The sequence below is a fragment of the Chlorocebus sabaeus genome, chromosome 4 (assembly GCF_047675955.1).
Source record: "Chlorocebus sabaeus isolate Y175 chromosome 4, mChlSab1.0.hap1, whole genome shotgun sequence".
NCBI lineage: Eukaryota > Metazoa > Chordata > Mammalia > Primates > Cercopithecidae > Chlorocebus > Chlorocebus sabaeus.
The window spans coordinates 87,778,863-87,790,554 of NC_132907.1; the positions used below are offsets into that span (position 1 = coordinate 87,778,863).

Here is an 11,692-nt window from a genome sequence, read left to right on the forward strand (position 1 = left end):
CGTCAGGAACCTTTTTTTTTTTTTTGTAAGACAGAGTCTGACTGTCACCCAGGCCGGAGTATAGTGGCTCGATCTCGGCTCACTGCAACCTCCCTCCTGGGTTCAAGCAATTCTCGTGCCTCAGCCTCCCAAGTAGCTGAGATTACAGGTGCCCGCCGCCATGCCTGGCTGATTTTTGTATTTTTATTAGAAACGGATTTTCACCACATTGGCCAGGCTGGTCTCGAACTCACGACCTCTGGCGATCTGCCTGCTTCGGCCTCCCAAAGTGCTGAGATTACAGGCATGAGCCACCGTGCCCAGCCTTCATGAACTTTTTAAAGATTACAAAGTGGGCCGGGTGTAGTGGCCCATGCTTGTAATCCCCAGCACTTTGGGAGGCCAAGGCTGGTGGATCACTTGAGCTCAAAAGTTTGACACCAGCCTGGGCGATGTGGCAAGACCCCATCTCTACAGGAGAAAAACAAAAAAAACAAAAAAAACTGGCCAGGCAGAGTGTTGCATGTCTGTATGTAGTCCTAGCTCCTTGGGAGGCTGAGGCAGGAGGATCGCCCGAGCTCGGGAGGTGGAGGCTACAGTGAGCCGAGATCATGCCACTGCACTCCCACCTAGGCAACAGAGCCAGACCTTGTCTCAAAAAAAAAAAAATAATAAGTTTACATATTGGCCATTCTATGAGTGAGGGTTGAAGACATGGTTTTTCTCTTGCATCATCTTTGCAGTATTTGTCTTAATAGTAAAAGAATGCATTTTTGATTGGTTCAGAAGTGTGAATTTTGTATATATATATATATTTAGCCTTAGGATATTACCCCATCATCAGAATACTGGAGGGTTTTTTGTGGCAGTATTGGTGAAAAAATCTTCAATGCCGTGGAATAAACGTCAGCCAAAGGTGAGTTTTTCTTTTTCCAAAATGACATAACATTTGAGCTTGTACATTTAAGACAAAAACTAGCCGGAGTGTAGTAGAAGTGCAGAGGAAAGAAGAGCTTCTTCCTGTGGGCAGCAGGAGAGCTGAACCTGAATGAGGGGGAAATTCATTTAAATATCAAGTTTTCCAAAAAGCAGAAATTTCTCATAGGTGATAGTTACGTGGAGAAGTCAGTGTTTGGGGGAATGTATTCCTGCCACACTATAAATCCAGTTATTTAATAAAAGTTGAAAAGACGAAAAATTGCTCGGTAGCTCTGAATCGGAAGCCCCAGATGTCTGTGCTCCAGTCCTTGTGAGTGGCTCATTTCACCGATTACAGATAGCAGAGCTCTGCTGACCCCAAGCCAGCCCGGGTTCACCTTGGCTGCGAGGAATGGTGACAGCCTTGTCCAGACCTGGCTAGAAAGATGCAGTCCGGCCTGTTTGCAATGGATCTAAACTGCCTGCTGGTTGCTTTCCAAGGCGGGCCAGGAAGCAGAGTGGTGAAGAAAGAGTGTTGCCTTCATCCTAACACACAGTCCTTTGTAATGCATGCTGTCTCATCTGTATCACGCCAGCATTATTTATTCATAAATCTGCCTTCCATGATGATAGAACCTGACCTGGAATCAAAGTCTGGAAGTCTCTATTTTTTTAAAATCCATGCTTGAAAATTAGGACAAAAAAGCTCAGCCTATGGAGGAACAAAAAGGAAACAGTTCCACAAAGAGCTCCAGCCTTTTTCTGGGGCACAGTTTGTGCAGATTAACGTTGGAACATACAGCCTCAGACTGGCAAAGAGGGCGACTGCACTTCTCCTGCCGTCACCAGGGTTTTTCTGTCCGGGTAGAAAGTGTTTTACTTTGAGGCTGAAAGTCTCACAAGGTGTCTTAACTCTGATGGAATGTTATTTTCATGGAATCAGTCTAAGAAATTATATTGTAAAGTATTAGATACTTTGCATTCACTCATACTAGGTTTCAGTAGCTTGTGTTTTAGACTTTGCACTTGTCACATTTTAAGTGGTCAGTGCCCACAGGCTCGTGACTGCCAGCTGCACAGCACAGTGCGGTCACAGGAGCCTGTCCTGGAGACACATGCTTTAGGTTGGCCTGCATTGGGGATTACATTGACGTTTCTGACGTGTTAATACTTATGTAGAAAGGTTTTTGACATTTTTTTCAGTTCGTCCCTTATGTATAATCTTACTTTTTAGAACAACTTATTGTCATTTTCTCATTTAAGTAATATGAATACTTCTCTGTTTCTGTTACTATGTCAGTTTCTTATTCATTTAGTTCAACAGATCTAGTGCTAGCCTGGCCTGTGCTGCTGTTGGTCCTACTGGGAACGCAGGTAGAGTCCCCGTGGTCAGGACGCCGTGATCTTTTGCGGTGCTGAGGCCTGTGAGCACTCGGCTAGAAGTCAGGCCAGGGAAGCTGACACTGACCTTGGTATTTGAAGGTCCAAAATGAGGTGGTTGAGGTAGAACAGAGATGGGAGCACGTGCCCTTGAACTCAACAAGAACGCCCCTCTGGGAGAAACTAAGGTTGGACGGGAGGGGTGTGTGCCCTCACTGACCTGCTCACAGGCTTGGGGTTCATCTGTTTTGTTTTTTGCTTTTTTACATTATATTAACATGGAAATAAAATGTGTTCCCTGGGATGCTCCCGGCTTCTCTGCTTAGTAGCTTTGTGGCTCTGAATAAAATGAACTTGCCTGTGCTGAAATAATCCTATTTTTTAAACTTACTTCATAGGGACTGAGGAATTACGAGTTTTATCAATTTTGTGACTTGTTAAAAAGGACACGTATTTTTTAAAGATCTTTAATAAAAGTAAAACATTTTGCTCATTCCCAAAGCCAAATGTAAATTACACCATGGCCGTAATTCAGAAGTTCATTCTTTGGCAGGTGTTTCCTTGGAGCCTGGGGCACTCTGTCTTGTAGTTCCTGTGGCAGTTTGTCCAGGTGCCCAGGAACAGTTCCTACCCTCCTTTCTCGTTACATATATACTTGTCTTTTTGCCACGCCGGGTATTTTAGAAATCGTGCTTGGTGCACTTTGTGTGCTTCAGTGTGCCTTACCCAGAGCAGAATGCATGATAAGCATTTTTACACGACAACAAGCTGGTGGTGTAAGCCTCTGCTAAGGAACAGGCTATATATGCTCTTTGTGGGATAAAGGTAGAATCAGCTTTAACTCCAAAGAAACTGTCCATGAATTTTGTTTATAATAGCAAATAGATTTAAAATGACACTTTAAAAAAATTCTGTTGTCTTTCTCTACATATAATGTTGTAGGAAACATAGAACTGATGGATTTTGTGAGTTTGTTATTTTTAACTTTTCATAGCAGCACAAAGAATGCTGCTCTTTGTGTGTCAACGAAATTGTTCTCTATGACAGCTGCAGGGTAAATCTGCAGAGACCAGAGAAAGCACACAGCTGAGCCCTGCAGGTCCCGCAGAAGGGAAACCCGCAGATCTCTCTAAGCTGGAAAGTCCGTCATTCACAGGAACTGGTGACACAGAAATAGCTCATGCAGCTGAGGATTTAGAGAATAATGGCAATAAGAAAGATGGCGTGTGTGGGTAAGAAAGGGGGTTATGTCTTGATCTAACACTCTGGTGTCTTCACAGTCCTTTTGGATTAAATGGGATCCCAGAGCCACTTCTTGGTGGGTTTGAGGGGGCAGTGTATGTGTGGTATCAGGCTCATGCAGTGTGAGGGATGGACCCTGTGGAAGCTGGAAGGTGTCAGCATCTGCTGCCGCAAACCCCATGTTGCACAGAACTGACGGAAAGGAAGAATGTGCTTTTGGTATTGAAGGTTACCACCCATTACAGATTGATTTGTCTCCTCCTGATTCTCTTTTTAGTCCTCCTCCATCAAAGAAAATGAAGTTATTTGGATTTAAAGAAGACCCATTTGTATTTATTCCTGAAGATGACCCATTATTTCCACCTATTGAGTAAGGATTCAGCCTTTTTAATTATTCATTTAAAGAAATTTACTGTAGAGTATCAAATGCACAACTGATCACATGTAACCATTGTTTTGTATGTAGCTGTCTAGCTTTTTTTTAACCTTTTTAACTGCATATTAGAGTAGGATGAAACTTTAGAAGTTATTTACTCCACCTTTCAATTTAAGGAGAAAGTAAACTTTGTGAACATGATAGATTAAAAGAACTGATTATTTAGATTATGAATCTAAATTAGTTGTGATCCTGAACCTAAATTGCTGAGTTGACTATATAGACCAGTGGCCAAGGCTGTCTAGTTCATTTTCTGTAGAAAAATGAAAAGCCGCGTGTGTGGGGGCTAATTAGGGACGACATAGACAGAACATAGAGGAAAAGGGTTTAGGATAAGTCTGACATTCATTTCTTTCTTATTCATTGAATTTTAGAATCTATTTACCAGGGCGGTCACTTACTGTCTTTTGCATAACTGGTCCTTTGCATCCATTTGTAAAAGTCTTAAAAAGTAAGTCTCGGCCAGGCACGGTGGCTCACGCCTATAATCCCAGCACTTTGGGAGGCCGAGGCGGGCAGGTCACGAGGTCAGGAGTTCGAGACCAGCCTGACTAACCTGGTGAAACCCGTCTTTACTAAAAATACAAAAAAAAATTAGTCGGGTGTGGTGGTGTGTGCCTGTAATCACAGCTACTCAGGAGGCTGAGGCAGGAGAACCACTTCAACCCGGGAGGCAGAGGTTGCAGTGAGCTGAGAACACGCCACTGCACTCCAGTTTGGGTGACAGAGCAAGACTCCGTCTCAAAAAAAAAAAGTCTCAGAAGTAGTGTTATCAGGTCGTTGTCATTGGAGTAGCGGCCGAGGGAGAGAAGCTGCACTTGTTAATTTAGGTTTCTGATCAAGTCGTGCCCCAAATAAATGTTGCGTGAGGGTTTCAGGTGGAAGTGGATGAAGTTCAGAAGCTGGAGTCCAGAACAGAGCCCAGTGCCCTTGGACCGCACTGCAGTTTTAGGGATTGAATTCTAGAGGAGGAGAATAAGGTGTTTAGAAACAGTCTACCAGATGTTGAAATCCTTGTGTGTAAACAACACCGTTTTTGTGTGCAGGAAATTTTATGCTTTGGCGCCTTCATTCCCGAGGATGAATTTGCTGACTCGGACGACAGAAGGGAAGAAGAGGCAGCTCTACATGGTTTCTAAGGAGCTGCGGAATGTGCTGCTGAACAACAGCGAGAAGATGAAGGTGCCCGCCTCACAGACGCCGAGTGCTGTGTGATTCAGGATGCGTGTGGCTTCTCACAGCCGCTTAGGTTTCATTTGGAGCAGACCTTGGCATCTGCCCTCCCCACCTGTAGCGACGCCTGTGGGTCCCTGAGCCTGCCCTGGGGTTTCAGAGCTGTTGACTGGCACAGGGCTGAGTGGTTCCTGCCAGAGTCCCACATCTGGTGGCCTGTGTCTTTTCTGTGCCCCATTCCCACAGCCGGGTGAGCCTTGGTGTAGTTCTCACAGCCCGCCCTCCTGGGCAGAGAAGGTACCGAGGGCCTAGAGGCTGCGAGTACTGCTGCCTCGACCCTTGGGATTTGTCCTTTGAGACACTTCCCTTAGAATTTGGCCATTTAGGGGCCCTTCTTTCATTTGCTTTACTGCCCTCTAAACTACGTAAACACAAGTTGCGAGTATCTGTTGTCTCTTACTAGGGTTTCTCAGTGGGTTTCTGCTTCTCCTCTCCTTTCCCATTCCATGACGGCTGCTCCATGTGGCCCAGCGTCCTTACAGGAGATGGTCCTGTGTTCATCTCTGTGTGCTTCATCTTATATTTACTTACTCATCTTTTTTTTACTTAAAGGTTATTAACACAGGGATAAAAGTCTGGTGTCGAAATAACAGTGGTGAAGAGTTTGACTGTGCTTTCCGGTTGGCACAGGAGGTAATTTTGGAAGTGGATTTGAACAGCAGTAGCCACAGATGACTGAAGCAGTTGGGAGTAGATGGGCTTTCTGGTCAGCCAGATGGTCTGAGTGGCTCAGGGCTTGGCTGGCACCTACCAGCCACTTGACCCTCAGAGGTTATTGAGCTCACCCAGGGTGCTGGTTTCCCCTCGTAGGGGGCGGGTTCCACACCTGTCCAAGGGGAGGGGCCATAGTGAGGGCTCGATATGCCACCATAGCCGGAGAGCAGGCTGTTGTTGTTGGTGAATGACATCATGGTATCCCTTCTCTTTGTTCACACAGGGAATATATACATTGTATCCATTTATTAATTCAAGAATTATTACTGTATCAATGGAAGATGTTAAGATACTATTGACCCAGGAAAATCCCTTTTTTAGAAAACTCAGCAGTGAGACGTACAGTCAAGCGAAGGACCTGGGTGAGTAGTTTGAAATGCATAGACACATAGCTTGTATTCCCTTTTAAAAGGATGGCAGAAATACAGGTGGTGTACTCTGGGGCATATTTATCAGTCATATTTTTCAATTTGTTTATGGCTACATCAATTTCCAGAGGGCTCTGTAGATCCCTGATTGACAATTCAGAATGCTAAGGGTCAAAGCCATCTTGGGGTTGCTGTACTTCCCCAGGCCCTGGTGGCGCCCCGCTGCTGCCCAGCAGCCTGTGGTGTGTCTGTGTGGCGTGCGGGGCTGGCCTTCGCTCACCTTGCTGGGCCAGAGGTCTGGGGAGAGGAGGGGTCGGCCTGTGAGCAGCCCTAGCAAGGCCCGCAGCCAAGCTCTTGACCCACTTGCCTGTCAGCACGTCGGAGGTGAGTGGAAGTAGGTCTCTGTGCCTGGGTAAATTTGTTTTTGTTTTTGTTCCCCCCGCCCCAAGACGGAGTCTCACTCTGTCGCCCAGGCTGGAGTGCGGTGGTGCGATCTTGGCTCACTGCAAGCTCCGCCTCCCGGGTTCAGCCATTCTCCTGCCTCAGCCTCCCGAGTAGCTGGGACTACAGGCGCCCGCCACCACGCCCAGCTAATTTTTTGTATTTTTAGTAGAGACGGGATTTCACCGTGTTGGCCAGGATGGTCTCGATATCCTGACCTCGTGATTGTCCGCCTCAGCCTCCCAAAGTGCTGGGATGACAGACGTGAGCCACTGCGCCCAGCCGGTAGATTTGTTTTTTAACGTACACAGCCTCACAAGACTGGCTAACATGCGGATTTTAATCGCCTGTGTTAGAGCAAAGTCAGAGTCTTGCCAGCGGTTCTGACTTTTCTGCTAGCCAGCCGGAGTAGATTATTGGTCGTATTGCTGCTTTTATATTTCATCAACTTCCACTTCACATCACTCCAGTGACCTTTTCCCCTAAGCATAAAAATCATTTCTCCAAGCTCTTCTAATTTTGTTTTTCTGTTGTCTTCATTCTTGGTTTTTAAAATAATTTGCTGTTTAATAATTTTGGCTCAATTTGATCACAAGTACATGAATCACTTCTTGCAGTTATGTCTCTTACTTGCGTTTAAAACTTTGCGTTCCTTCAGGATATAAAACTTGCTCTGTGGAGTCTGTCTCCCTCTGCCCTCTCTAGGCAAGAACCACAATTTAAAGTAGAGATTCTTGTAAAGGATAAGGGAACTGTTTATACTGGTTTTCTTTTAATCCTGCACTTAGATGATTGCAGTATTGTTTTAGACAGTTTTTATGTATTTCATGCCATTCTGGGAGTTGGTGTTACATTTATTTAATCTTGAATTTTGAAGAATGAACCAGCAGTTAATCCCCGGCCTCCTTGCTTCTCAGAGTGGCTTGTCAGGTGACAACCCCTGAAGTCCCTGAATGGCTTTTGCCTCGGTCCTCTTCCAGATCGTCCCTACTGCGTCATTTGGACTTGGTTCATGTGTCCAGACGGCCTCTTCTCACCATCTAGATCCTTGAGGCCAAGAATGTAGATTATTTGTTGTTCTCTTTCTTCAGAATACCTAACACATCACTAGGTGCAGAAACGTGCTCAGCGCACACATCCACTACCTGGAAAACCTGGCAAATGTGCGTCTGTTTCTCTTGCAGCAAAGGGAAGCATCGTGCTGAAGTATGAACCAGATTCTGCGTAAGTCAGTACAAGCCCTGTCCTTAGATGCACACGCCTTGTCATTAGCTACAGTGTTCTCATTGGTGAGGAAAGTGACTTGGGAAGGTGGGGACCTTCTTCAGGCCTTTTATGATTGTTCCTCAGAAGTAGCCTTGTGAAAACTTCAGAACCAAAACATTCCTATAGGTCAGCATGAAGATACTGTTTCATAGAACACTCAGCTCAGGCTAAATGAAGTTTTACTTATAGAGAATAAAATGCATAGTACTTATTTTTTAAGCATTAGAAACCAGTGAAAATTTCTGTCTTGTACAGAGTAAGTGTAAAGATTGGACAGTTGAGTGAGGTTCCGTTCTTTCATCCTCATGGCTGGTTCAACCGTGTGTATTGCTGACATGTTATTGCATCAGGAGTGCTAGGGCTGGAGCATGGGATTTGCTCACGCTCGCACTCACGGTCCCCACGGGACCACTGCTCCATGCGGCTTGCATGTATTCACCCTGCATCCTCATGGGGGTCCTTGGGGGAGCAGGTGCTGGTTCTGGCAGCACTTGCCAGAGGAGGAAGCCGGGACAGAAAGTTAAGTGGCTTGCCCAGAGCTCCTCAGCTCATGAATGGCAGAATTAGGATCTCACCTGCAACAGCTCCTTCTTGGTGACATGAAACACCATTTCTGAGAGGAGGCAATAAAATGGGGTCCAGGGCTAACTGGGATTTGGGGGAGTGAATAGGTAGAAGCACTGTACAGATTTCTTTGGGAAGTTAGTGTTGGACCGGGGATCCAGTGCTAGCCTGAAGGAACCACCACGGTGCAGATCCTGAGTAGGAGCAAGCTGGGGGTCGGGGCGGGCCCAGCCAAGGAGGGAAGGAGGAGGGACAGGTAAGAGGTTGGCAGGGAGGCCGAGGGGCCGCATGTCCTCAGGGTTCAGGCTGTCAGGCTGCCATGTGGAGAGAGGACAGGTAGGGGCTGAGGTGGGAGGGGCAGGCACTTGGTGAGGGAGCAACAGATGGATGGGCTGTGGAGGTCAGTGAGGCCATGCGCATGGGCACCCTGGGGACCTGCTGGAGGCAGATGGTGTCTGGATGGTGAAGGGGCAGGAGCATCTAGTGATTGATGGCTTCTGGGTGTTTTTACAAGAGTTTGAGTAAAGACACAGAAATGGTTTTTAAAATAACAGTCCCATGTGGCCCACATAGAAAACATTGGGATATTTTAAGGTGTGGATTCACTTTTCCATATTCGAACTTTTTCTACTTGGTAAAATACACAGGTGAAAAGTCAACTTCAGGAATAATGATTTTTTTTTTTTTTTTTTTTTTTTTAAAGAAGATGGGAGTTGGGAATTTCTTGTATGTTCCTCTCACTTCTTGAAACCAACGTAGTGCCCCTGCTTTACATTAGGAAAAATGGAAAGGTGATTAAACATGGCCGTTAGGAACCTAAAATCTAGCTCAGAGTCCCGTATGAAAGAAATCAGGTAACTTGAGAGAGGTTGGAAATAGTGGCTTCCATCTCTGTTGGGGCATTGATGCCAACCGGCTGGACAGGTGGAGCCTGGAAGGTAGGGAGGGTCGGAGCAGGTTCAGAGAGGCGGGGATGTTTTTGACTGTGGGTAACACTGCATGCTGGGAACGGAAATGAGCACTGTGTGCCCAGCAGGGCTCAGATTGCCATGTGGGGTCCCTACAGAGCAAATCACGCAAAACGCTGAGCATCAAAAGGATGGGTGGTCCTGGGTCCTGCTCTGGCAGCCCTGCTAGGGGCCGAGTCTCCCAGCCTCTCAGGAGCCTCAATTCACTTAGGAAACTTAGAGGTGAGCTGCAAGGAGCCTGTCGAGAAACGCGTCTCATTTAGTGGGGTGAGGTGACACAGGGTGGGGGGACAGTAAGTTAAGTTTGAGCAGGAAGTATGTAGAAATTCCAGCACTGAAAGTGTGTGTGAAATCTGTAGATTTGGGGCCTACTCCATTGTGAACTTAGAGGCAAGGTGAAAGTGAGGGTGAGAATCTTTTCAGGACACGAAGAAGGAAGCTAATCTCCCTTTGAGAAAACCTGCCCCTTGGATCACAGATGAAAATGTCCTCCCAGTAGTTTTGGGAGTTTTGTGGGTATGGGTTTTCTGTGGTTTTCTTTTTTAAGCAGTTGCATGTTATATATCGTTCGATTTAGTTATGGGAATGTTTAATGTTCTACATGAAGCCACTTTCACTTGCAGGAATCCAGACGCTCTGCAGTGCCCCATCGTCTTATGTGGATGGCGGGGAAAGGCCTCCATTCGAACTTTTGTGCCCAAGAATGAGCGACTTCATTATCTCAGGATGATGGGGCTGGAGGTGTCGGGAGAAAAGAAGAAGGAAGGGGTTATCCTCACCCATGAGAGTGCAGCCAGCACCGGACAGCCAGAGAATGAGGTGCCTGAGGGACAGAGAGCAGGAGAGCCCAACAGCCCAGATGCAGAAGAGGCCAACAGTCCGGACGTGACAGCAGGCTGTGACCCTGCGGGCGTCCACCCACCCCGGTGAGCAGGCCGGAGGCAGTGGGGGCCCACATCCCTCACACGCAAAACTGGCCTCTTTGTGTCACTGGTGTCTGAAACCGAATCCAGAACAAGCCTGTGGCCTGTGCAGCATATATTTCTAATGACTGCAGACTGGTGGGACGATAGGAGCCTTCTGAATGACCAGGACTGCTTTCTTGTGGAGCGGATGAAAACATATTCTTTTAGCGTGTTAGAAATCACTCGTTTTACTTTGTTTCTTTGGCCAAGCTGGGTCTAGTCTTTCTGTTGCTGGGAATAGACTTTCAGAAGTCGTACTTTTATCAAGAAACAGAACTCCCCTTGCGGAAATTTCAGGTCTCTTGTTAAGCCTGTATTGGTCTTAAGGTCCAGTATTTTTTTAATTATTACTTATAGAAAGAATCTACAAATTCCTGGGGAAGTGTGTTATAAGCTTTAATAATTACATTGAGTTACACATTAGTGGTGTGACATTAACATGCGGTAGGGTTAATATCTGAGGCCTCAGATGACTGTGCCTTTTGGAATAAAGGGTAAAATAAACTCCAGAGTAAGAGCTGTATTGTGAATTGTCATACTTATTATTGAGGGGGACTTACGTGCTTTTATTGAACGGAGTGCTTTACAATTTTTATTTTTAAATGGGGTTGGGATCCTTGAAATATTTAAATAAAGTCATTAATGATAAAATATATACGTGTGATTCTTGTTTTCGCTCTTAGGAAGCAGAAAGAACAAACTGACTTTCGGCTAAATGGCAGTGTTAGAATACATCCTGGTTTTCTCCAGTGAAAGCAGTTTTACTGTGAAGGCTGCTGTCTCCCTGTCTGCCTCATTTTGTGTGTTGATCTGTACAAACACCGACCACACACTGCCTTTGGTGGATTTGTCTCTAGAGTCTCCACTCTGAAATACTTTGAAGCTCTGTGTCGTGAAGAGCTCCTGTTTCTTTTTCGCCCAAATTCTCCACTGAACATTTCTCTGCATTTGCATTTGCATCTTCTGGTGTGTTTGCATGTCACTCATTTTTTTCTGAACCCTTTGACAGTAAGTTGCAGACGTGTTCCGTTACCCCCTTGCTCCTATGTATTTCCTGGAAACAGAGGCCCTCTTTGCAGCTCGCAGCATAGGCGTCAGAAATGCAGATGCAGGTCAACCAGCAAGCTTGCTCCAGCGGCCCGGTAATGTCTTTTGCAGTCACAATGTCCAATTTTTGTCTGGGGTGACACCTGTTGCCTTTGGCGGTCTTGTCTCGAG

At 46.0% G+C, this 11,692-nt stretch overlaps 1 protein-coding gene across 2 annotated transcripts in view; it reads left to right on the forward strand.

The window, feature by feature from the left end:
* Nucleotides 1-11,127, forward strand: part of NSUN2 (NOP2/Sun RNA methyltransferase 2) — a 32,752-nt gene extending 21,625 nt beyond the window's left edge. Inside the window, exons 12-19 of one of the 2 annotated variants that reach the window (XR_489919.3) lie at nucleotides 799-895; nucleotides 3,325-3,509; nucleotides 3,797-3,889; nucleotides 5,002-5,137; nucleotides 5,741-5,821; nucleotides 6,126-6,264; nucleotides 7,896-8,000; nucleotides 10,133-10,238. Coding sequence is in view for 1 of the 2 variants with exons in the window: in XM_007961175.3 (XP_007959366.1) it covers nucleotides 799-895; nucleotides 3,325-3,509; nucleotides 3,797-3,889; nucleotides 5,002-5,137; nucleotides 5,741-5,821; nucleotides 6,126-6,264; nucleotides 7,896-7,935; nucleotides 10,133-10,439 (1,078 nt within the window). In the remaining variant the exon portion in view is untranslated. Of the gene's footprint in view, nucleotides 1-798; nucleotides 896-3,324; nucleotides 3,510-3,796; nucleotides 3,890-5,001; nucleotides 5,138-5,740; nucleotides 5,822-6,125; nucleotides 6,265-7,895; nucleotides 8,001-10,132 lie in introns of both variants that reach the window. The other variant, XM_007961175.3, reaches the window with a different exon arrangement.
* Nucleotides 11,128-11,692: the final 565 nt, after the last annotated feature.